The 26,739-nt window shown below is 43.4% G+C and overlaps 2 protein-coding genes across 3 annotated transcripts in view; one reads left to right on the top strand and one right to left on the bottom strand.

Moving 5' to 3' along the window:
* OTULIN (OTU deubiquitinase with linear linkage specificity) overlaps positions 1 to 26,739 on the top strand; it is a 150,686-nt gene that overhangs the window by 18,362 nt on the left and 105,585 nt on the right. The window lies entirely within an intron of this gene.
* Positions 10,064 to 11,407, bottom strand: LOC120940599 (extensin-like). The gene is made up of 2 exons (XM_040353552.1): positions 11,211 to 11,407; positions 10,064 to 11,133 (listed from the first exon to the last, which is right to left on the bottom strand). Exon 2 carries the CDS (start codon positions 11,004 to 11,006, stop codon positions 10,080 to 10,082), a length of 927 nt encoding a protein of 308 aa, XP_040209486.1. The 5' UTR covers positions 11,007 to 11,133; positions 11,211 to 11,407; the 3' UTR covers positions 10,064 to 10,079.

Raw genomic sequence — 26,739 nt, 5'->3', positions numbered from 1 at the left:
ACAACCCATATTACCAAGAACACCCCTGAGTGCCTTACTAAGTACAAATGTGTGTGTAGTGTTGACAGACCAACAGCACGTGAAATTAGATAAGTGGCCAATCCAACCTAAGGTGTATGGAATGAGTGAGCCAGAGAAACCTGCAGCGCAAAGACAGGCAATTAACAACGAACACTCAGGACTACGATATCCACAAACCATGGTGGATAGATATGAACGTAATGGATAATAGTGCAACGTATGATGTACGAGCGAGAAGATTGTGGTCCAACAATCACTTAATGAAACCTCAGCCTGTACGGATCTGTAGATGTGACAGATCCTGAAATCCACCTGAAATAATATCACAAGTACCTGCAGTGAAGCAACCAAACGCCAAAACCATGAACAGAAATGAATGTGGATAGCAAAATACTGAAATGACGAACAGTAATGCATACTCAATGATGGAGCACCATGAAGCGGCCAACGAGCATGGCTGAGAACCAACCCATGACAGCCAAGATAGCTCAGTGCAGGATGGGGGGGGAACCCCCCCCCCCCTTGGGGTAACGGATCTATGCAGCCTGAGCCAGTATATATTCCCTACCAGAGCCGCACGACAAGCAGCCTGTGAAACTACCATGTTTCAGCAAGCTGAAACTTACCTCCCCCTCCAACCCTGCTGGTGACACCAACCCCCCCCCCCCCACCTTCTAACTTATCTGCCTATATGCAATTCTCTGCGTAATGTACACTGAGCTGCGCATAAGCAGCTCAGTTTTCATTCAAGCACATTGCCAGTGAGCAGGATGACTGCACTCCCATCCATGTGCTGAAGTGGTGTCATCACTAGTGTTGCTCACGAATATTCGCATTGCGAATATTCGACTCGAATATAGCATATTCGAGAAATCGCGCTATATTTCGAATTTCGCGGTGAATATTCGCAATTCCGAATATTCGCATTTTTTCAATTTGATTTTTAAAACAGATCACATCCTATCGACGTCTAAAAGCATTTCTGGTATGATTAGAGACCCTGGGCCGAGTAGCTAAGCTGAGGCGATCCTATTATGTTGCCAAATTGAAAAAAAAAAAATTGCGATTTTTCGCTATTGCGAATGCGAAAATGATTGCGAATTTTCGATAACTGTGGTAGGAGAACTCTGATTGTCTCTGATGCAAAAGGGGGGGGCTTTGTGTATGTGTATGTTATGAATATTTGTATGTTTGATATTATTATTTTTTGTAAGAAGGAAAAAATTGCGCATACCTTAAAAAAGGGGAGAATACAGCAGCAACTCAAAAATGTTATACAACATAAATTAATACAAGACAGAAAATGGAGTCGCTCTACAAGAATAAAAAATATGTCTAGTGACAAGACATGTGGGCAAATTATAAAATAAGCAAGCGCAAATAACTTGTGAAATACACAGTGAAACAAATATATAAAGAAATATAGTCCCAATAATAGAAAAATAATCTTTCATAAAAATGTCTTTGATATGTGAAGTGAAAAAAAGTCCAAAGCATGCAGCATGAACGTGTTCAATCTTCAAGGTGTTTGATTGACAAACGGCTGTGACAGATGGATAGAGTAAAGAATCACCACCAATGCAAAACACTTTTTATTTTCTATTGTAAAATATCAAGAATATTCTGAGCCAATCAGAGTGCTCCTTCCGCATTTGCCGAATATTCGCAATTATTTTGTATTGTAAAATATCAAGAATATTCTGAGCCAATCAGAGTGCTCCTTCTGCATTTGCCGAATATTCGCAATTATTTTGTATTGTAAAATATCAAGAATATTCTGAGCCAATCAGAGTGCTCCTTCCGCATTTGCCGAATATTCGCAATTATTTTGTATTGTAAAATATCACGAATATTCTGAGCCAATCAGAGTGCTCCTACAGCATTTCTCGAAATTGCGCAATAAATATCGCATTCGCATGTTGCGATATTTCGATAAAATATCACGAATATTCTGAGCCAATCAGAGCGCTCCTCCAGCATTTCTCGAAATTGCGCAATAAATATCGCATTCGCATGTTGCGATATTTCGATAAAATATCACGAATATTCTGAGCCAATCAGAGTGCTCCTACCGCAGTTATCAAAAAATCGCAATTATTTTCGCATTCGCAATAGCGAAAAATCGCAATCATTTACTTTCGATAAAATATCACGAATATTCGAATTTAGCGAATATATCTCGAATATTCGAATATATATTCGAGATATATCGCGAAATCGAATATGGCATATTCTGCTCAACACTAGTCATCACCCAATCCACTGAAGATCAGCACCTGGATGAACTCAGAGAAAAGATGCTAGCCACAACTAGGGATCTCACAGGTATTTGTGCCTTTAGGTCCATTTTAAGTATAACCAGGATTTTTTTGTTTTGATCATCTAGTATGTATACATTGGTAGTTTTCTTTTATTTGGCTAAGGATGTATCTTGACTGAACATACTTTGGCACAATACTTTAGCCAGGGACCTCCTCATAGACTTCAGTACATGCAGCTGAAACATGGTTGTATTCCTCCATGTCACTATAAAAAGGCAGGAGTGGATATAGCCAAATGCTACAGAGAGGTGGGGTAGGATATAAAGCCTCTTTATCACTATTACGTTTGAAGTCAACCTTACAGTCTTTGGGAAACAGTCTGAGGAGCCACAGCACCTATAGTAATAATAAAATATTCTGAAGATGCCACTGGTATACTTGCAGCGTTCTTAACCTAAGCAAACAGCATTTTCTAAGAGGTTGTGGTTTATTGTGGCTTGGCACTGATGGTTGGGCTTTTTATTCACCAGAAACACTTTAAATCAACAGAAAAGGTTATGCAGAATATCTTTATTTTTCCCAGACATTTTTTCCCACCCTTTTATGACCTATAGCCATTGAAACCTGGATGCCCAGGCTATTTTTGTACTTTAGTCAATGTAACCATTTTGGTATGTGTTGGATAACGCATTGCACTGTGACTGTTATAACTACCAAAATCGTTTTTACATGTTTTTAGGGATATATATGGTTTAACTGTCCGATGTTTTAATTAATGCCTAGATCAGGTATGAAATGGATTTGGTCCAAACGGTTGTGCAGAGTATTGAAATCATGCGCTGGAAGCGTCTTGTATACAGCAATACGCTTTGCTGTTATGGTGGATTGCAATGCATGTCTTACAGCACATGATTTCAATAATCTGCACAACAGGTTATGGGCCCAGCAGGCACCCAGCACACCAAGCATATCCAGCAGTCACCCAGCAGCACCCAGGGTCTGGGAAGAGAACTCAGAAACTCAGTGAGTACTGTATACAAGCAGCTGGAAGATGGCAAGCAGTTCAGATGTGAAGTTTGCAATAGCAAAGCTGAACAATGACAATGGCTGTGGAAATTTAAGCTAGAAATACAGACAGACCCACAAATAGAGAGATGAAGGACTGGGACAGAAAAGACAGACAGGCAAAAGCGACTATAAGCTTACTAGTGGTAGATGCCCAGCTTATCCACAGAAAAACAGAGAAAATGGCCAAAGGTATGTGGATTTCATTACAGAAACTGCATGAGTGTTCAAGTCTAAATGGCAAGTTCTTTCTGCTTAGAAGAAGGCCAACATATGTGTAACCATGTGAATGCTATGCTAGAGATCATAGAGCAGCTATGCGCCATCAGAGAGGACATCACAACCATAACCATACTGTTGCCCTGCAGCCTTCCAGAGACATATACTGCTCTTATTAACCCTTTAGAAACCAGACCCGAGCAGCAACACTGGAATATGTCAATGGCAAACTAATTGATGCATATGACAGAAGAAAAGAAAATATGCACCATGATGACAAAGCTCTTAAGATGTACATAGGCACAAAGCACAACAAAGAAAGCAGAGCCTGTTTTCGCTGTAAAAGGACTGTTCTATCTGGAAAGCCGAGCAGAGGAACCTAGAGCTATATCTAAACCTTGTCTGAGCACACAACCTGGCAGGCCACAGCAAAAGAGGGGGAGTGGAGGTCTGCGGGCGGGGGGCTTATCGAAAACTGGAAGCCCCTTTAAGCCCTCCAGATTCCGGCCCCCTATGTGAATGGGTCGGGGTACAAAAAAAGTGTCAAAAAAGTTAAAATGACAGGAGACAATTCCTTTATTAACAATGGAAATCCATCTTCAATCACGGCTGCCATCTTTTTACTTTGACAGCTGTTATATAGTCAATGTCAGGGCAGCCACTGGTAATGTAAATGGGTGATCCCACCCCCTCTGATGTCACATGACATCAGAAGGGGACGGGGTCACTAGGTTACGTCAGCGGGAGGCTCTGCCCTTGGCTATATAAAAGCTGTCAAAGCAAAAAGAAGGCAGTCGTGGGGACTCCTCAGACGGAGGCAGAGTTTTTCCAGGGTTTTTTTTGGGACCGTCGGCACCGTGATTAAAGATGGATGGACTTCGTGGGACACTTTGTTTAATAAAGGAATTTGTCTAAAACTGTCTCCAGTCATTTTTACTTTTTTTGACACTTTAAATCAGGGGTGCCCAACCAGTGGCCCGCGGAGCCCTCTGATGTGGCCTGCGACCTCCTGCTCTGGGATGGAATAGAATACTGTTATGAAAGGTACATTTATTACTAAAATCAGAGGGTATATATCGGCATATGTGTTCTGCAGTGGTTACTGGGCTGCTTTCAACTGATCCGCAGGTCCCGAGCAGTGCAACTGCGGGTTACCTGCACTGAGCCATAGGCCCCGTACACACGACCGAGGAACTCGACGTGCCAAACACATCGAGTTCCTCGGCGAGTTCAGTGTGGAAGCCGCCGAGGAGCTCGGCGGGCCGACTTTCCTCATTGAACAACGAGGAAATAGAGAACATGTTCTCTTTTCGGCCCGACGAGTTCCTCGACGGGTTCCTCGCTGAAAAGTGTACACACGACCGAGTTTCTCGGCAGAATCCAGCTCCGACCGAGTTTCTGGCTGAATTCTGCCGAGAAACTCGGTCGTGTGTACGGGGCCATAGACTTCTATTACCTGCAAGTTTGGTGCTTTCTGAAAGTGTACCACACCTACAGGATATAATAGAAGTCTATGGTAAAGTGCAGCTAACCTGTAGGAAAGTCACAGGTGAACCCACAGTGCGGGTAAACAACAGTGCATCAGTGTGAAAGCAGCCTTAGGCCTCTTTCACATGGTCAGTCCAACCCAATCGGACTCTGCATTCACCTCTAAGGAGAGGCAGATGTAGTGTCTGTTTACAAATGCCTACCTCCAATCCGATCCACTAAAAAAAAAGGAGTTCAGTGGGCTCTATAGAGTGGGCTGCCATCCACCAGCTCCCGTCGTTGTGGCCCGCGATCGGTTACTAAGTTGATTAAGTGGCACCCGCTCTTCAAAAGGTTGGGCACCCCTGCTTTATATGGTGACATGGGGGGGGTCCGGGATCTGGGGGCCCACTTTGTAATAGGGGCTTCCAGATTCTGATAGGCCCCCACCCCCAGACCCCCACAACCACCGGGCAAGGGTTGTGGGGATGAGGTCCTTGACCCCATGAACATGGGGACAATGTGCTTTGAGGGTTTCCCTTAAAATCCATACCAGACTCAAAGGGCCTGGTAATTGGCTGGGAGAAGTCCACGCCGTTTTTATCAATGAACTTTTATTTATATTGCGGGGGCCCGGCAATATATTACAGCCGCAAGCAATTTAAAATAAAAAATTTTCCTTTAGAAATGTCAATTTCATGCGGGACTGTTATGAACATGGAAAAGATGCGCTACTTTACAGGCAGACTAAGGGGACCCCCAGGTATGATATTTAAAGGAATATTTCACTTTAAGCATTATTAAAATCACAGCTCCTGAAAAAACAGACATTTTTAAAACTTTTTTTGCATTCATACATGTCCTCTGGGGCAGTACCCCGGGTCCACAAACACTTTTTATGTCAATAAGCCTTTAAAATTAGCACTTTTGATTTTTCATGTTTGTCTCCCATAGACTTTAATGGTGTTCGTGTGTTCACACCAATTTTTTTGACTATTCGCATGCTCTGCAAACCGAACCGAGGGGTGTTCGGCTCATCCCTATCCAGAACTACAAGGCAGCCTTCTATCAGTGAAAAGTCTTGCAAACAATGGTCTCACAGTTAAGTTTCAGGGTAATGAATGCACAATTCACAATAATAAACAATTCCTTGCAAAAGGAAAACTGGATGATCACCTATACAGGGTCATCACCACAGACCAGCAAGCCAATATAGTCTGTAATGACCTACACAGCAAATGTATTATGTACTTATGGCACAGGTGGCTGGGGCACAGAAGTCCTGAAGCTATACAGGGTATTATGAAGAGAGGTTCATCAGAAGATTTGACAATGTTGCCTTGCAAAATGCTCATGAAATGCAAGTGCTACATTAAAGCAAATGCCTCACGTGCTCCCCTTCCACAGGCGTCCCAAAGAAAAACTACCCACCCCCTGCAGCTCATACACTGTGACGTATGCGGTCCAACGAAAACTCCCACATCAGGCGGGAACAGATATCTACTGATTTTCATTGAAGATTATTCCAGGTACAAAACCACTTACCCGATGAAACACAAGAATGACACATCATAGAAACTTCAAGAGTTTGTTGCCATGGCTAGCAACAAATTCCAAAGCAAACCAGGAAGAATACGACTGACAATGGGGGAGAATACATAACCAAAGAAGTGGTCTCATACCTGAAGAAACAAGGAATAGTAAACCAGACAACCACAGCATTCACTCCTGGTCAAAACGTTGTAGCAGAAAGGAAAATGGCCAGATGCATGTTGTTTGACTGACAAAGTGACAATAAGCAATAGTGATTATTTTGATGAGAGCCCATCACCAGAAACACCAATCCCTGAAAGCTGTGAAGTGAATATGGCAAGTAAACCAGAAGAAAAGGTTGACCAAAGCGAACCTGTGCAGGAGTCAGAACAAGAGGTGGAACTCACAATGCCTAAATCAAGTTCCAAGACCTTAAGTAGGCATAGTTTTTGTGTTATCATTCATATTCTCTGAAAAATGGCCAAGAAACCATCAATTCTGCCAGGGTATGTAAACTTATGAGAACAACTGTATATATTCATACATACACAAACACACACACACATGTGATTCTGCCGTTTCAGGTAGGGGGCACGCCCCTTCTGCAGGGATTACTCACAGCAGAAACAGATCAGCGGGTGTTGGCCAATGGGTGACCACCAGCACCCTCTGGTTGGCAAGAAGACACACAGGACCGAGCTCTGCATACAGTACGTAAACAATGCAGACCTCCGTCCTGTCAGCGAAGATGTGCTGGATTTTGTTTCCCTGCAAAGTAGGGAATAAAATCCAGCACACCCTTTAGTAAAAGCACCGGAAAGTAAAAATTAAAACAAACAGTTAACCATTTGATCGCCCTGGATACTTAACCCCCTTTCCAGCCAGTGTCATTGGTACAGTGTCAGTACATATGTTTAGCACTGATCACTGTATTAGTGTCACTGGTTCCCTCAAAGTGTGAGTTAGTGTCAGATTTTTCTGCAGTCCTGCTATAAGTTGCTAAATGCCGCCAATACTAGTATAAAATAAATGATTAAATATTACAGTATATATACACCATAGGTTGTAGACGCTATAAGTTTTGCGCAACCCAATAAATATATGCTTATTGTTTTTTGTTTTTACAAAAATATGAAGCAGAATACATATTGGTCTAAATTTATGAAAACATTTATTTATTTATTTTTTGGATATGTTTCATAGCTGAAAGATATGTTTTTCAAAATTGGCAGTCTTTTTTGGTTTACAGCGCGGAAAATAAAAAAACCCAGTAGTGATCTAATACCACCAAAAGAAAACTCTATTTGTGGGGGAAAAAATGGCATAAAATTTGTGTACAGTTTTGCATTGCCGTGCAACTGTCAGTAAATTTGACATAGCCGTATAGAAAAAAAAATGGCCTGGTCATGAAGGGGGGGGGGGGGGGGTAAATCTTCCAGAGGTCAAGTGGTTAAAGAATCACTTTCTGCCGTTTTAGAGCCTCTATAGGTTTGCTCAAGTCTTGTCCATGTGTGGCAAGACCTGCATCTCTGTAGTCAACGTGTATTCTTTTAGTTTCTTAAGACAATCTATTTTTAGCTGTTGCAACTTATTAAGAAAATCAAGTTCCTCCTTTGCAGTAAGTTTGAGATCTACAATTACGGCCTTGACGTTTGTTCTCCATTCCCTATAGTTTTCTGTACATTTGTCCAATATGTATTAGCTCACAGCATATTGTATAATTAGTGAAGTCAGACAACTTGGTGTTCTTCTGAGGCTGCATTCACACCTAGGCGTTGGCGTTACCAGGCGTTTTTACGCGCGTTTTTTTCGCGCGTTTTTGTGCGCGTTTGCGCGCGTTTGTGCGCGTTTGCGCGCGTTTGAGCAGAGCGACGTCCAGCGTTTTTTGTTTTTTTTTTGACCAATAGTAAAATAGATCACCTCTGTCATCATTTGTTGCTATGTGAAAGGTTTTTTTTTCCTCTTCCTGGGTGATAATTCCTCTTCCGGGTCATCCTTGTGCTTCTGACTCCATTGTGAAAATGAGTGATGACGAGATGGCTTTGTTCATGGCAGCAGCCACTGCTAGCCAATATCTTGTAAACGAGAGGCAGAGAAAAAGGAAGAGGCAACGCAGATTTTGGATACACCCCGTCATTGCTGATCGGGAAGAAAGAGGGCAATTTTGGGTGATGTACCAAGACCTCCGTGACCATGAAGACAAATTTCTGGACTACACCAGAATGTCCATAAAAAGGTTAGTAAAAAATGATCTGGAATCATTTATTTTTTACATTGTACCATTTGGGTTGCCACCTTTTCTTCAAGTCAAACATGTACACTTCTGCGGTGCACAACTATTTTTTTTAATACTATGAACTATACATATATTTTGTTAGTATTTTACATTTCTAATCATATGAATATAATAAAAATAGTCCCCTTTCCATTGCAGTCCACAGAGTTCCCCCTTTACATTAGAGTCCACAGAGTTCCCCCTTTACATTAGAGTCCACAAAGTTCCCCCTTTACATTACAGTGCACAGAGTACCCCTTTACATTACAGTGCACAGAGTCCCCCTTTACATTACAGTGCACAGAGTCCCCCTTTACATTACAGTGCACAGAATCCCCCTTTACATTACAGTGCACAGAATCCCCCTTTACATTACAGTGCACAGAGTCCCCCTTTACATCACAGTCACCCTTTTGCATCTCAACTCCCAGATTTCCCTTTCACTGTATGGGTTAACCAACATAATCTGATTGAAGCGAGACCTCAAGATACTCAGACATAAGGGATGCTCTGTGAACCATGATCTAAGGGGGAAACCGAGATCTCTGATGTACGGAGAGGACTCCAATGTGAGAACTCTGATTTTTCCTAGTGTACTCACCAAGAGGCAGGATAGAGAAAGGGGGTGGGTGCTTCTGTTAGACAGCGATGGAGGGTGAGCTCACTCACCCCTTGGCAGATAGCACATCTCATCCTGGTATATCTGTGGCTGCTGGGTTGTAAGTTTTCATCCCCTGCAGCCATTAACCCTGCCGGAAATCCATATTCTGGTCAGAAAAATCTGTCAGAGTGTCAGGCAGTCTGAAACCCGGACACATGATTCCAAACCCGAACTGTTCTGGCGAATCCCGGAAAGGTGGCAACCCTAGTACCAATCCATTGCCAATTTTAAATTTCATTTTCCTTTACAGCTTTGATGAGTTGCTGGAATTGTTGATCAACAGATTGCAGAGGATGGACACCTACTTCCGCAACTGTATCCCCCCTGTGGAGCGACTTATCATAACACTGAGGTAATTTTTATTTAGCGCTTTGAATGTAATACACTCTATTATATATATATATATATATATATATATATATGTGTAATAAAAACCAAACAAAAATTCTGTAGGAACAAAATTATTTTAATATTTTAATCAACCAAAACATTGGGTCTTTTTTTTTTTATTAGGAAAATATACACAAAGTGCACAAATACACAAAATATACAAAAATGTTTTATACATAATCCTTATTTACAATTGCTGTAAATTTGGGGAGGAGTCCTCTTCCCCGTGCGGTGACATGGCGACCGACAGTGCGTGGGCAAAAGGGGGCCAAGTGGAGGTGGTGCTGTCTTCCCCTGACCAATTGGAAGGTGGTGTTGCTTGTGGTGGTGGTGGTGTTCGTGTTGGGGCATTCCTGAAAGTCGATTGTCTCGGTCGATGTGGGTAATGTGATGTAGGTGTAGTCGTTAACGCAGGGTAAGTAGAAGGTGGTGGGTGGTAAGAAGAAAGTGTTGTAGGAGGCAGAGTACTGTATGTGACAGGTGGTGTTGAGAGATGAGGAAAAGGAGAATGAGGGTGGTAAGAAGAAGGTTGTGAATAAGGAAAAGGATTCAGAGAAGTGTGAGTGGAAGGTGTTGGCACAGGAGGTAAATGAGTTAGAGTGGTGGTGAAAGGATGGTGCGCAGAAGTCGGTGGTGGTGTTGGTCGAGGAGGTTGGTCGGAAAGCTGTGGTCCTGTCCAAAGGGTAACGGGTGGTGGGGAGAAATGGGTCGTGGGTGGTGTTGGGACATGCTCGGTCCGTTTATTGGCATATGGGCCATAGGGTGGTGGTGGTTCGGATAAATCGTCAGCGTCTGTCGGGGGTATAAATGTCGAGATGTATCTAGCCGTACAGGACAGCACCACCGCTTGCAGATTTGGGGGAACTTTGTCGATTAGTTCCCCCAGACATTTTGCTACATTTTGCCCATACGATCTATTGCTCATCCGGTCAGACATGTTGGTCATAATGTCCAACATACGATCCAGGGCTGGATCCGGAGCAGGAGCCCTCCTACGCAGAGCACGCGGAGGTCCAATATGCGCAATGTTAACTGGGGGCTGCTCTGCAAGTGGTCTTGTTGCATTAGCATTTGATGCCTCGGAGTGCTGCGGTTCCGGCTCCAGAGTAGCCATCGCTTGATCCCCCGATGCCACGCTCTCTCTGTCCCCTCTCTCTGCCACGCTCTCTCTGTCCCCTCTCTCTGCCACGCTCTCTCTGTCTACTACAGCTGTGGCAGCCTCGTCCCAGCAGCTTTCAGTACTGAAAAAAGAAATCATGTATTCAAAAATAATTTTAAAACATTTGGTTTACCGAGCAAAGTACAGATAATGGTTTACCTCCCCAAATCCAGCACCGGTCTCAGAAACTCCAATTCCTTTGCATGAACGTATTCTCTCACCGAACATGCTCCACTCCCACTTCGGCGCTGCTCCCGCTGTGCCTTCAGCTGGCGAGCGTAGGCGTCCCTTATACTCTTCCATCTGAGTTTTAGAATTTTCACTGTAAAAAATAAAATAAAATAATATATATTATTTTCTTTGTAGGTATCTATCAACTGGACAATCGATTGCAAGTCTGCATTACTCGTTTCGTATTGGAAGATCTACTGCCAGTTATATAATTCGGGACACCTGCAGTGCCATTTGGGAAGTCCTGAAACCCATTGTGTTTAAAAAACCGGCAGCAGAGGACTGGGAAAAAATTTCCCAAGTATTCTGGGAACGCTGTAACTTTCCGAATTGCCTGGGAGCGATCGATGGGAAACACATCAGAATTGTTAAGCCCATGGCTAGTGGGAGCCAGTATTTCAATTATAAGAAATACTTTTCATTCGTCTTAATGGCTGTGGCTGATGCCAATTATTGCTTTACCTACATTGACATTGGTTCCTATGGAAGTAGTGCAGACTCTGCGATTTTTGGGAACTCCTCTTTTGGGCAATTACTTCGAACAGATGGTCTGGACCTTCCACAAAATAGTCCACTCCCGGGCACAAACGGCCCTCCCCTACCAAGTGTCTTTGTGGGTGATGAGGCTTTTGCTCTGAACACACACCTACTTCGGCCTTATTCAGGACATAATCTTAACGAAGACAAACGCATATTCAACTACCGGCTTAGCAGAGCACGCCGCGTAGTTGAGTGTGCTTTTGGAATTTTGGCGAACAAGTGGAGGGTTCTCCACACACCAATTGTGCTCAACATGCAAAATGCCATTAGTGCTGTAGAAGCGGCGTGTGCCTTGCACAATTTTGTCAGGCAGCGCGATGGTCTAGATTACGAGGAGCCAGTCCATGAGACTCTGGAAAGAGCTCATTGGACTGGTGTACGTGGGAACACACAGGGGACACATGTCCGTGAACAGTATGCCGCATACTTTGTCTCTCCTGAAGGGCAGGTCCCTTGGCAGCTCAATTCCATTTAATTTATTGAACTTTTCAGCTTTTGACACGCTTATTTTGTGAAATATATTCTTTACTATGCTGTTTTGTGGAAAAAAAATAAAAAATGATTCATGTTTTAAGAAGTCTCATTCTAATTTTATTTTGATACAGTTTTATCATTGGGTTCAATAGCCCTATGATATTGTGTGCCATTTTATATTAGTGACATTCTATCTATTGTAAACTTAGTTTATGTATTTATTCTGTGGTCTAATAAAGGGCCTGTAAGTGACCGCCTAGACGTGGGTTGGGGGTCCGATCAGGACCCCCAGGGTACATCCGGGGGTTAAGTGGCTCTATATGTGTCCCCCTGCGTGTCACTTTCTCCTCCTGTGTAAACACAGGAAGAGGGAAGTGATGACATTGACACCAGTACACGTAGGCACAATCCCCTTTTGGATCTCCAATCCACTCCCCCATCCCCTTGTCACAGTATCAATGAATGCAGTGAACATATATTTACTGATCACTGCAGGCAGAGTGTAGGTCCTGTGTAGCCCCCGTCCCCACCTGACGCTGTAGTCGCTAGGTCGATTGAATTTTTTAATATTTTTAGATTAAAGATGTGTAAAATAATATTTTTTTTGAAAAATGTCACTAAATTTTTGGATTATTAAAAATCACAGAGGGGATCAAATATCACCATTAATAAGCTCTATTTGTGGGAAGAAGAGAACGCAATTTATGTTTCTAAGCCATGTCGCATGACCGCACAATAGTCATATTTGTAAAGACACATTTTTAAACTTAACAGCATATTGGTACGGTAATAAATGCCTACTGTAACGACAAACAATCATTCCATTATTTCATTAGTGGCATTTTGTATTTCTGTTATGTTTTTTGATAGAGTTTACCTTTGCTATCATGGGACTTATTTATCCGTGCCCAGTTCTCATAGATTTGGCTCCCAATAGAACACCAAGCGTCCCAACGGGTGGTCCTCATTTTGTAGCCCGGTGCCCTGCTGTCATAAAGACAGGGGTGCTCCTTCACCATCCTGATGAAATTTTCAGGCTCCAGCATCGAAAGGGTTCGATCAAATTCGGCCTCCATTGAGAAAAATGTGACTTTTCTTTATTGTAAGTAAAGTAAAATGGTGATTTCACAAGTTCCTGTAAAAAAATATGTCATTTCCTGTTTTGTTTTGGAGCTGTATGGGCGTCAAAACGCGCGTAAAAACGCGCATAAAAACGCTTGCTGTCGCGCGATACGCTCAATTCGCGCGTTTCCCATTACTTTCTATGGTAAAAAAAAACGCGCGGAAACGCCTATGTCGCGCGCTTCGCGCGACAAAAAAAGGTCCGGGACTAGTTTGAGCTTCGCGCGACAGGCGTTCAGGCGTTCAGGCGTTCAGGTGTGAACAGGCACCATAGGAAACAATGTTAAATCTGCCCTCCCGCGTTCGTGAGCAGTGCGTTTCAGGCGTAAAAACGCCTAGGTGTGAATGGGGCCTAAGTGTTTTATTCTGGAGTGACTTGTAAAACATTCTCTGGAGTATAAGGCTCAATGCACACTGAAGCTGATAAACTGCAGTTTATTGGCGTTTTGGCTTTTTTTTTTAAAGCCCATAAACTGAACTCTATGTTAGCCTATGTGCCCATGCACACCTGGGCGTTTTTTAGTGTTAATAAGCTTTGGACTTTATTGGCTTTTTTCTGAACGCCCGAAATTTGCGTTCAAAGTGCCGTTTTTCGGCGGGAAAAAACACAAAACACCGGAAAACGCTCAAAAACGTAAAAAAAACACATTAAAAAAAAAAGTAAAAAAACTGAGAAAGCTACACTCAAAAACGCTGATTAAAGCTATTGCAAAACCTTTGAAAGGCTCCCTGCAAAGCTACTGGCATTTTTTTATAGCTTTTATCAGCTTCAGTGTGCATGGAGCCTAAAGGTGAGGTAGACAAAGATAAGATGTGATTTATAGCAGCACTTTACTAGTGAATTTGTCTCTAAGCCCAATTCACACTACCAGGGCAGGACTTCGGGTGGTGGGGGCCCCTGGGCTTGAGTCACTTTCGGGCCCTACCTTCTATACATTACTTTAAATAGAACAAAATGATACATACACAAGCTATGTATTAGAGCTACACAATTCTGGATAAACTGGGAATAAAGAGATCACGATTCTGAAGTAAACCCCGGACGATTTTTGCAGTTTTTCAATTATTAAGTTATAACAGCTCATCACAATGCAATACATATATATCCCCCAAAAACAAGGCCTGCAAATACCTTTTTTAGGATTGTTTAGTTCTCTGTATTACCAGGTATCTCAAGCGCCATTTGTACTGCGGTTATGTGATTTAAATGATGACGTCGCTTCCGCCCTTACTGTGTCCCTGTCGGTAATATCGCGCATGCGCCATTGCGCTGTAACCAATCGTTGCTGTGTCTGCGGCTGCTGTTTTTCTTCACTCCCCTTTTGTGACGTCTTTTTTAGTGACACGGGGGAGTATCAGGAAGAGTAGAAGGAGCTAAACACCACGAGACTTCTCCTCTGTACCAGACAGAGGGGACGTTCTCACAGACTGCATTCCGGCAAGCTTTAAATGACGGTTTAGAGGGGTTTATGTGCGCAAGCGCGGTGACGTCATGCAAATGATCAGCTGCCTGTGTTATGGGCCATTTTTTAAGACAATGCTGTGTCCGAGGGTTTACATTACAACCACTTTAAATGACTGGCATATTATTGAAAAACTTAAACGTAAGGGGGCCTATTGGGCGGGGCCCATGGGCTTGAGCCCAGTCAAGCTCAATGGCAAGTCCGGCCCTGCACACTACTGTATCGCAATGCCAGTCATTACACGTACAGTATGCACATTTTTGCACTTTTCTTCAATTTTGACATGCTTTGCACATAGGTCAGTCCATTCATTTCAATGTAGTGCCCTGCAAGACATAAACAAGATAAAGAAGCTCAAGTATCTATTTCAGTTTTGTGCATTTTTTTTTTATTTCTTTATTTTGATTGTCATACATAAAGAGAAAAAAAACAGTTTCATGAATCCATCAATCATATGAGCTCTAACAAATCCATTTGAATTCCAATTGACAGCATTGCTCCTTGCATCTTAAATACATCCCCAGAAAAAACGATACTGTACCTAGTTATCTGGGATAGTCCCCATTCTAAATTTCGTTAGACCTTCTCCTCTTGTAGGGCATCCTGACACTATACTTTACTAAGAAAAAAAAACTCTACCTAGCTGAAGAGGCAAAAAAGAGAAAGTAAGAAGCCCCATTATCTGCCGTATTTCCCTCCAGAAGTATTCCAAATTTGGGCAGGACCAAAGGACGTGAAGTAGAGTCCCTCTTTCCTTCTGTCACCTCCAACATTTGTCTGGAGTCTCCGGGAAAAATGTATACAGTAATGAGGGTGTACAATACCATCTTGTCATTATTTTAAAATTTGTTTCTTGGATTCTTGTAGATATTGAAGATTTCAACGCAAGATTTACTATCTGCCTATGTTGTGCCTGGGTGTACGTCCTGTCTAATGTCGTTTCCCACTTCCTTATATATTGGGGGATTTAATCCTCTTGGGGGGCCACTAATAGTGCATACATTTGCGAGATTAAGTGAGAGAAAGGCCCCCGTCCCCTGACATAGTTGTTCTAAGGGTGTCAATGTTCGTTGGAATCTGTTCGGGGGTGGGAGAGTGTTAAGGAAATGTCACAACTGAGCTCCACTAAAGAAATCAAGTCCAAAACAGTCATTGGATGAGATTTGTTCAGGTAATGAGGGCCATGTCCCTGCATGGAGAACAATCAGCTTCCACATTTTATTGCCAAAGCTTAAAGGGGTTGTAAAGGTTTGTTTTTTATTTTCTAAATAGGTTCCTTTAAGCTAGTGCATTGTTGCTTCACTTACATTTTCCTTCGATTTCCCCTTTTAAATGTTTTTTCTTCTTTGTTTTCTTTGTCTGAATTTCTCACTTCCTGTTCCTCCTCAGTAAGCTGTTCTTTGTGACTAACCACCACTTTGATGATGGTGGCAAGTTTACTGAGGAGAAACAGGAAGTGAGAAATTCAGACAAAGAAAAAAAAACAACATTTAGAAGGGAAATCAAAGGAAAAGGTAAGTGAACCAACAATCCACTAGCTTAAAGGAACCAATTTAGAAAATAAAAAACAAACCTTTACAACCCCTTTAAATGAATCAGCTGAAGATAGAAGGTGATTGGCTACTATACACAGCTGAACCAGATTCTGAGTGCACAAGCTTTAGTAAATCCCCCCCAGTGTGTTATACCTCTAGAAACAAATATTTTAAATACTCTGTGCAATCATGCAATGACAGCAGTATATGAACAGTGGTTAGTAAATATTCCAAACTACACCCTATGGGCTCGTCCCTACATAAAAGGATTTTTGGGAATAAAATGTGGATTCAGAAAGAAAAAGGATCATCATCACTATCACCATATTGAACCCTCACTATAACCATCACGCTTCCTCTTTGGAAGAAAGATCAGCCTATACTGATAATCGTCATCATCATCATATGTGGAAAAATTACCTCCCCCCTTCTTAGCCCTATTGCTTTTTAGCACAAATCACATCTTGTAGGCATATTGCTATAATGCCCATCAATTTATGACATTAACTTGGTGACATTTTTGCCTGGTTTTCTAGCTTGAACTTTTTAATTCAGGACTTATAACCCTACATTTTTTGTTTTTGAACCATTCCTTGGCGGATTTACTAGTGTGTCTCAGACCATTACCGTGATGAAAGATCTATTTCCGGTTCAACTTTGGCCTCACATTTTTTTCAAGTATGCTTGGATAACATTTTCACCACCATGCTTCAGAGTTGATATTAAATTCCTCCCCTGAAATGCTGTCTTCAGTTTGTGCCAATCATATCTGCTGTCACTGTGGCCAAGTTACTATCATACCACCTTTAAATTCAAAGGCAAACTGTATTATTTTTGGCCAGCAAATACTTCTTTCTAGTATGCAGGTTAAATTGGTGCAATCTTTCTGGTTGTAGATGCATTAATTTTGACCCCAACTGTTGCAAGATTTATTAGCAGATTGCACAATTAAATTATGGGTTTCTCTGACACTTCTTTTAGTAATAAATGATCAGCCCTTGGGTTGAGTTTGCTGATCCAGCCAGTCCTGTAAACGTTAGCAGTCATTTGAAATCTATACCACTTGTGGAATATTTTACCGACAATAGCATAATTGGTTACAAATAATTTGGCACTCTTTTTAAATCCCCTGCCAAACATTTAAGATCTTTTCACAGGGACGTTAGTTCAGTCGTGGTTTTTGCTAAGAACTGATGAATACTGATTCAGGCTACATCAGTTTACAACAGTTTGCACAATCGTCTTCAATTCAGTTACAGTAGGTTCAGTTTACATTCGTATTTGCATATTTTTTTTTTACATCATAGTTTCTGAAGAAAATATTTGTAAGTGACAAACATATAAACCAAAAATATGTATCTTGCCTAAAAACAGACCCCCCTTTGGGTCTGAGATCAAAAGTAACATTTCTGTCTTTGCAGATGACACCAAGCTATGCAGTGGAATAACGTCCTTGCAGGATGTCGCCAATTTACAAGCCGACCTCAATGCTCTGTCTAATTGGGCGACTAAGTGGCAGATGAGGTTTAATGTTGATAAATGTAAAGCTATGCACTTGGGGGCTAAGAATATGCATGCATCATACATACTAGGGGGAGTACAATTGGGGGGATCTGTAGTGGAGAAGGATCTAGGGGTTTTAGTTGATCATAGGCTCAATAATGGCATGCAATGCCAAGCTGCGGTTTCCAAAGCGAGCAAAGTCCTTTCTTGTATTAAGAGAGGTATGGACTCCAGAGACAGAGATATCATTTTGCCCCTGTACAAATCATTAGTAAGACCTCATCTGGAATATGCAGTTCAGTTTTGGGCCCCAGTTCTCAAAAAGGATATCGGAGAACTGGAGAAAGTGCAGAGAAGAGAAACCAAACTAATAAGAGGCATGGAGGAGCTCAGCTATGAGGAAAGATTAGAAGAACTAAATTTATTCACTCTTGAGAAGAGGAGAATAAGGGGGGATATGACCAACATGTACAAATATATAAGAGGTCCATACAGTGAACTTGGTGTTGAGTTATTCACTTTACGGTCAACACAGAGGACAAGGGGGCACTCTTTACGTCTAGAGGAAAAGAGATTTCACCTCCAAATACGGAAAGGTTTTTTCACAGTAAGAGCTGTGAAAATGTGGAACAGACTCCCTCCAGAGGTGGTTCTGGCCAGCTCAGTAGATTGCTTTAAGAAAGGTCTGGATACGTTCCTAAATGTACAGAATATAACTGAGTACTAAGATTTGTAGGTAAAGTTGATCCAGGGTAAATCCGATTGCCTCTCGGGGGATCAGGAAGGAATTTTTTCCCCTGCTGTAGCAAATTGGATCATGCTCTGCTGGGGTTTTTTGCCTTCCTCTGGATCAACTGTGGGTATGGAGTTGGGTGTATAGGATTGTACTGTTTTTTTTATTTTGTTTTTTTATTTTTTGTGGTTGAACTGGATGGACTTGTGTCTTTTTTCAACCTGACTAACTATGTAACTATGTAATTGTTTACATCCGTGTATGCCCACTAGACAGGTTTCACCTGCTACTCCCTTGCTCCTAAAAGAGCACTCACGTTTTTTTTTTTTTTATCTAAATGCATTCTGTACAGTAAGGTAAACAAATTAAAACTTCTGTGGCACAGGTCTCCCCCTCACCCCTCTTTTACTTACCTGAGCCTGTTCTTGATCCAGCGCTGTGCTCGAGAGCAGCAGCTCTTTCTTCTCTCTCTCCCTCTTAACAAGGCAGATTTATTGCAGCGGGAGCCATTGGCTCCTGGTGCTATTTAATCCTGTGATGAAGCATTTGGAGGTAGGGCCGAGCCACGCTGTCTGTGTCTTTTGGACCCAGGCAGCACAGCGTGAAAAATCAAGCCCGCACGGATACGCCCCTAGGAAACGGTTTCCTTGGGGGGGGAGGGGCACTTGAAGGCAGGTACAGTCTACTTTGTTCTTACTTTGTAGGTGGTGCTATTTCTCATTGGCACGGCAGTTGGAGAAGAAGCCAGGACCATGGTTCCTCTATGGTTTGATGGGTCATTGGGGACACGATCTGATTGGATGCTGTCCCCCCGTGTGATTCTGGTACCAATTTGGGTCAGGCAGAGCCTTTTTAGGGCCCTGGCTCCCAGGTTTGGCATGCATTTGCAAGTTGGTAGTGTAGGGACAGGTATCTTGCCCGTTAGGGACAGTACTAGCATTAGGAGAAGGTTCATGACGAGGAGGGAAAGCAGGGCTGGACTGGGACAAAAATTTGGCCCTGGACTTCATCCAGACTGGCCCACTTTGACAGGTCTCTCCCATGGCGGCCGGACAACTCTCGCACCCCCCCCCCCCCCAGCCACCCGAACCCCCTCTCCCCCTTCACTAGCCATTCTACTTTATTAGATACTGGTACTCTTATAGGCAGTGGGGAAGCTAGACATTATTTCACCCGGGGCAAAGAATCAGTTTGGTGCCCCCCCCCCTTATGGGACAAGATTAGGCAGAAGTGAGAAACTCCCAGGCCATAGCTGTTGAGTCAGCTATCTGTCCCCTCCCCCATGCTTCTCTGTTCCCCCCAGGTAAGCGCTGCAGGAAGGGAGAGACAGAGGAGCGGAGGGGGGCAGCGGTCCGCTATCACTGAAGCCGGCTCACTGAGCCATCGGCCAACCGGGAAACTCCCTGTAGTCCCAATGGCCAGTCCATCCCTGAGGGAAAGTGTAGAGTTGCATCTTTTCTGGACTCTTGGGCATTGGGCATGAGATGGCCAGGCCACATTCTGCCTCTTTCTCAACAGACGCTGTTAGTCTGGCTGAGATCTTCCCCTTACGCGTTACTGTAAACCGTGAGTGCACCCAGATGGGTAGCCTTCCCACTGCATCACTTCAATACAAGTTTTACACCTCAAATTGATGGATTGGTTCGGCAACACTGTAGTCCATATAACAATTTATTGTTGACTGGTTACAAAAGAGTAACAATTAAACAAAAACTGACGCATTTCAGCGGGGAGCCTTAGTCGTAGCTACATTTGGTGTGTTATGGCTGGTTAACGAGATGAAAATAAAGTAAAAAAAAAAAAAACACAAAAAAAGAAAAACTAATGCAACCACCATATCGAAGAATTGGTAAGCTGCAATATATAAAATTTGCCCCAGTGACTAGATCTCTTATGACGATATGTACCTCAGGCGGAGGAAGTAGCAGTGACGCCAGCATGCCTGCCGGGGCGCCAGACAATATCGTACACAAATGCCTGTTGTCTTTTCAGCTTTGTAAGCAGATGTCTTTTTAGTTAATAACTGTTTTTAATGGACATTGCGCAATGAGGACATCTTCCTTCTTTTATTACCTACCATGCCCCATATGGTTGTACTGGAGTACTATATGGTAAAGTGCCATTTGGCGAGGTAAACTGCAGAGTGTGTCTAAAGCATTAATCATCTGTATGGGCTTTCTCACTGGGAGATAGTTACTATATTTACAGTGAGCGCAGTTAGGGGTACACTCACTAAAAGAGCGTTCAGAACTCTACAGGGTCTTACTTTCCGGTAAGAGGTCAAACTTTTTCTGTTTTTAGGTGGTCATTTAAAGCACCAGCATATTAATGATGTGCACATTTTGATCACTATATCTCAATTAAACTATTTTTTGGGGACTTAATACCTCATCTTTGGACTTTGCACAATTTTATCCTTGCTAGATTGCACAGAATTTTTTACATGCATAGAATATTATCACTTCACATACTGACTTGAGGTACTTTATGTACTATAATAATTGTTTTATTGTTAAATGTGACGAAACCGCTTGGCACCCCAATTAGGTGTTTCCTTTCGCCAAAGCGTGCCTTCTGCCCTCCAAGCTGTTCCAAGCTGCCTTAGAGCTAATACCATTCCTTTTTTTCCCCCAATCCTCGTACACAGACAAAATGTGAGGTAAAATCCAAAGGAATGACTGTTTATTGAAACTCAGACACATACTTTATTCCCCACAGGAGGATATTCCCCTCCTGATCATATTACCCTAACAATACAAACTGTACACAGGAATTTAATTAACATGGCTAAACAACAGCCAACATATAATATAAACATTTGGTTAAATAAACAACTAGCCACCTGGACAATGTTGTGATTAATCAGCGATCTCACCCCAGGTCAGACTGCCCGACCCCAAGGTCACAACAAAGTACATTACACATAACATCCCACAATAGTTTGCTAGCAGACAGACATAAACAATAGGTGAGTTAATTAGCACAATTAACAATGGGTGAAAGACACTTAGGTGGCACACCATGGGAGAGACCTACTTACAATAAACACATTACAGTCAGAGACCCCAGACAGGTGGGTTTGAGCACATGATATTAACATCTGATACGAGTCTCACAGTGTGAAGCAGTCATTGTTGGTAATGGGGCATTTAGGCCCTAAACATGAATCCTAAGCCTAGATTCCCAGAGTCTGTGTGTTGGGGAGACATGGACTTGAATCCAAAGTAACGTTACTCCAAGGGGCCCCCAGGCAAACACCTCCTAAAGACCAGTGCTCCCTTTAAAACCAGGGCCCATAGTCAATAGGCTAGCTTGCAGTCCCCTCCAAAAGTCTCTGGGGTAGACCCACAAAGAAATTACGCCGGCGTATCTAGTGATACGCCGGCGTAATTTCAAAATTCCCGCGTCGTATCTTTGTTTTGAATCCTCAAAACAAGATACAACGGCATCTCGGCTAGATCCGACAGGCGTAGCTCTTCGTACGCCGTCGGATTTTAGATGCAATTTTTCGGCGTCCGCTAGGTGGCGTTCCCGTCGTAATCCGCGTTGAGTATGCAAATTAGCTATTTCCGATGATCCACGAACGTACGACCGGCCGTCGCATTTTTTTACGTCGTTTCCGTTCGGCTTTTTCCGGCGTATAGTTAAAGCTGCTACGGTATATGGTGGCGTACTCAATGTTAAGTATGGCCATCGTTCCCGCCTCGCATTTTGAATTTTTTACGTCGTTTGCGTAAGCCGTCCGTGAATGGGGCTGGACGCCATTTACGTTCACGTCGAAAACAATGACGTCCTTGCAACGTCATTTGGAGCAATGCACCCTGGGATATTTTAGGGATGCGCATGCGCATGCACAGTTCGTTCGGCGCGGGGACGCGATTCATTTAAATGAAACACGACCCCTACCCGCCAAATTTGAATTCCGCGCCCTTACGCCGCGAGAGATACACTACGCCACCGTAACTTACGGCGCAAATTCTTTCAGGATTCAAACCAATGCAAAGTAAGTTACAGCGGCGTAGCGTATCTTACATACGCTGCGCCCGGCGCAGATGTATGTGGATCTGCCCCTCTGTCTCAGGTGAGTCTGTCGCATTATATATATATTTTTAAACCCCCCCCCCCCCTCTTTCCTCTTGTGTGTTGTCGCAAAATTGGTGTCTGTATAAAGCAGGCCTTGGGAGGTAAGAAAGTCCTCCTCTTCATCCTGCTGCTCTGCCTTGAGTGCCCTGTCCATATTGACAGGCAGACTCTGCTCCAGCAGGAATACAACAGGGATTACTGATGCTTGCATTGTCACAGCTCACCATACTTGTCGCCTCCTTAAATGGTGACAGTACAGTGTGTGCATCCTTTATCAGCAGCCATTGGCGTGGAGAAAAAAAAGCAGACCAGGGCTGAGCCTGTTGTTATGCCAAACTGACACAGGTACTCAATTACGGCCTTCTGCTACATGTGCAGCCGCTACAGCACTGCCAAAGTCGAGTTCCATCTGGTGGGCATGTCACACGTTTTACGTGCAGGTGGACTTACCACTGAATTTCAGCCAACCGAGCACTGGCTGTGCATGACCGCCTAAAATGGCTACAGACTCTTCTTGCCTGCTTTACCAGATCTTCCAACCCTGGGTACCTGCTTAAAGCGGTTGTAAACCGCATAAACTTTTTTTTTTTTCCCCCAAACCTGCAATGCAAAAGGCATAATAGGCTAGTATGCACCGCATACTAGCCTATTATGAAATACTTACCTCGGAACGAGGTGTGTATTACTTACCTGGTCCACGCCGAGCAGGATGTCATCTTGCTCCGGCGTGTCTTCCGGGTATCGCCGCTCCAGCGCTGTGATTGGCTGGAGCGGCGATGACGTCACTCCCGCGCGTGCGCGCGGGAGATTTAAAATCGGCAGGGTCCGGCGATGCCGGTCCTTCAGCCGTGGAGTCCCCCCTGCGCATGCGCCGCCCGCATTGCGGGGGTAATATCTCCTAAACCGTGCAGGTTTAGGAGATATTCTCCTTACCTACAGGTAAGCCTTGTTGTAGGCTTACCTGTAGGTAAAAGTCCAAATAGTGGGTTTACAACCACTTTAAGAAACGCTGCACCATTAAGAATTAAGAAAATGCGCCAGGCATGCCACATGTGTCAACTTTCCCTGTCTAAGGGCAGACAGGAGGTTTGTGCCGTTGTTACATGCCACCATTCCTGGCTCCAGGTGGCATGGCGTGAACCACCTCTGGGTTTGCCCCTGCAGAGCCACAATACTCTCTGCTCCGGTTTGGCTCTTTCCACCTAAAGAACTGCATGGCACCTTTTAGCCTGACTCATTGAATAGCCACTTGAACACTTAGGGAGTACTTGTGGTTCAATTCAGCAAAGGAGGGCATGGAGAAGGAAAAGGAGGAGGGGGTGGAGCTAACAAATCTTGCACATGAAAAGAAATCGCGACTGGGAATCTGCCATTGTGGTACAGCACATTCTTCAATTCACATTCTTCATCTTCACGAAAGAGGGCAGAATCCACCATACGGAAAGGCAGGAGTTGTAAAGCCAGCAGTTTTGACAAGCTTGAATTTAGATGCTGAGCATGTGGGTGGCAGTGACTGTATTTTCTTTTTTACTTAAGCAGATGGAGCAGAGAAATTTGCCTGCAGTCAACAACTGGTGGTGTTCTGCTGGCAAAGGTGTTGCAAGGATCTGTAACACCCTTCGCTATACTATCATTCCTGCCAGTGGAAACTGCTAAGAAGTCATGAGCAGGGCCGGGACAAGGGGTGGGCAGGAAGGGCGGCTGCCCCTGGCGCAATGGTTTATTGCAGGGATAGGGGGCACCCTGACCCTAACCCTAAGGGAAAGGGGGGGTATGGTTTGGCATCTTTGCCCTGGGCGCTGGATGACCTTGTCCCGGCACTGGTCAAGAGGTATAGCGGGGGGGTAGATCGGAAAGGTGAAGAGTGAGGAGGAGCAGAATTGTATCCCTTTTGTGTGGATTTCAAGTGCTATTGCCAACGGGCTGAGTGGTGGGAGGGTAATTGCCTTGTCAAGAATGTGGTACCAAATGACTTGTGTTTTTGCCACGCTTGACCTGCTTGAGACAAAGTTTGCAAACAATATATAGAAAACAGTGCAGCGCAAACCAATAATGATTGTGTGAAATAATAATAAACAATAAAGTCCAAAAGCAATTAAAAATCCAAGGATCCAATTCTTTGGAATCTTCACCAAGTGACAGTAGACACACCCGAACTAGTATGTGATCCCTCCACCAGTAAAGATGGGTACTCTCACCTCAGCAATAGACCACTGTTTTACCAGGTGGTCAAAATGAGCAGAATATAACCAGCACAGGAGACCAGGGAGCGAGATGGTGATTCAGTTCCTCATATAATCAGCCAAGATCAAGGACCGGAGCATGTAGAGAAAAATCAATAATCTAAGAGCTTCCGCTGGGTTCACGTGTTTAATTGAATACAAACATATACACAGACTACTCACACTTTAGCCGATTCAATAGGCATATAGTAACAGAATAAGGACCTCAGGGAGTTCTCAGGACGGCAGCGAGCGACGTGTGGTGCAGACTCCTGTCCCCCGGACGCGTTGCGTTTCACAACTTCCTCAGCAGGGCGGAGTATGCAAACAGTGCGATCGGCTGCACATTTGTTAAAAAAAGGCCCAGACAGATGAGCTGTGAGAAGTTGTTCAGAAGATAACAGCTTCACAATCTGGTGGAATAGGGTGGCTGCTCTCTACACTTCCATGATGGCTGCATCATTGGGGTTGTACCTCACCCTCATTTTCCTTCTCTGCTCTATACAGCACCCAAGTCGCATCAGTAACCTCACCATCCATCATATGCAGTGACCAATGGTGTGCTGTGGTGTGCCTTCCCCTTATGGGTGTCACTTCTTTCAAGAAGGGATATATGGAGGAGGTGAGACCTTGTGGTCTTCTGAAAGTTGAGTGATTCCATACATGCAAGATGTAATTGTTGCTTGAGGATTGGGGTCGCCCTTCAGTGGGACCCTGATACAGGACTGTGGACCAAAATTATTGATCAATTTATTAGAAGAAAGCACAGCGTAAGATATGAGCACCACAGTACATCCCAAACACAGCACTTAAAGTAGAACTAAAGTTTTTTTTCCCCATTTTGGAAAAGGGAAGGGAGGGTTATGGGTAAAAGGTGGAGTTGCACTTAAAAAACAGCAAACTGTGTCTTGTGCAGATCCCCAGTAAAAAACAACAAAAAAAGTCCAATAAACAATCTGGAAGATTTCTTCAGATATGCAAAAAATGTAAAAAAAGTTGATAGAAACAGTTCATTGTGAAAACAGCTGTTGAAAACGTGTTTAAGCAAAGAAGTGTAAAAAAAACAGAATTAATCCAGGATGCCTGGTATTGCTGACCCTTACCGGAGTTAATGATCCACAGGATCAAAACGAGCGGATAGCCATACACCTGGGCTAAACAGGGGAACGAATCCACAGCCAGACGCAGACACCCGATGATCCAGCAATGGTGAGCAACCAAAAAAGGAACAAAACTCCAATAGTGTGATATTGTACAATAAAATAAAGTAAAAGGCGCGCTTGACGTCACCGCTTGTGAGGAACAGTTCCGTACCGGTCGGAACTTTGTTTGTCTGCTGATTTTTGTCTACCTACCTGTAAGTGAGCTATTTTTATTTTATTAAATTTGCCAAACGATATTACACCATTGTGGCCCCTTTCTTTCTCTGATGGTGGGACCATTGCCCTGAGTGCCTCTCTAAGGATTGCTGGATGTGAGTTCTCCCTACTACAGCTGCATAACCATCTTCCAGGATTTCACTGTTCTTATTCACTTGAATCTGGTAAGGACCAGTGTGTTCTGAGGTGGAGGTTTTTGTCACACTGTCCGTTTGCCAGTCACTTGGGGGTTTTATTTTACTTTATTTTATTGTACAATATCACACTATTGGAGTTTTGTTCCTTTTTTGGTTGCTCACCATTGCTGGATCATCGGGTGTCTGCGTCTGGCTGTGGATTCGTTCCCCTGTTTAGCCCAGGTGTATGGCTATCCGCTCGTTTTGATCCTGTGGATCATTAACTC

The sequence above is a fragment of the Rana temporaria genome, chromosome 5 (assembly GCF_905171775.1).
Source record: "Rana temporaria chromosome 5, aRanTem1.1, whole genome shotgun sequence".
Classification (NCBI taxonomy): Eukaryota; Metazoa; Chordata; class Amphibia; order Anura; family Ranidae; genus Rana; species Rana temporaria.
This window is presented reverse-complemented; position numbering and strand designations above follow the sequence as displayed.

Coding starts and splice junctions, on each gene's coding strand:
- LOC120940599 (XM_040353552.1), bottom strand. CDS start 11,006: ATGGCTACTCTGGAGCCGGAACCGCAGCACTCCGAGGCATCAAATGCT.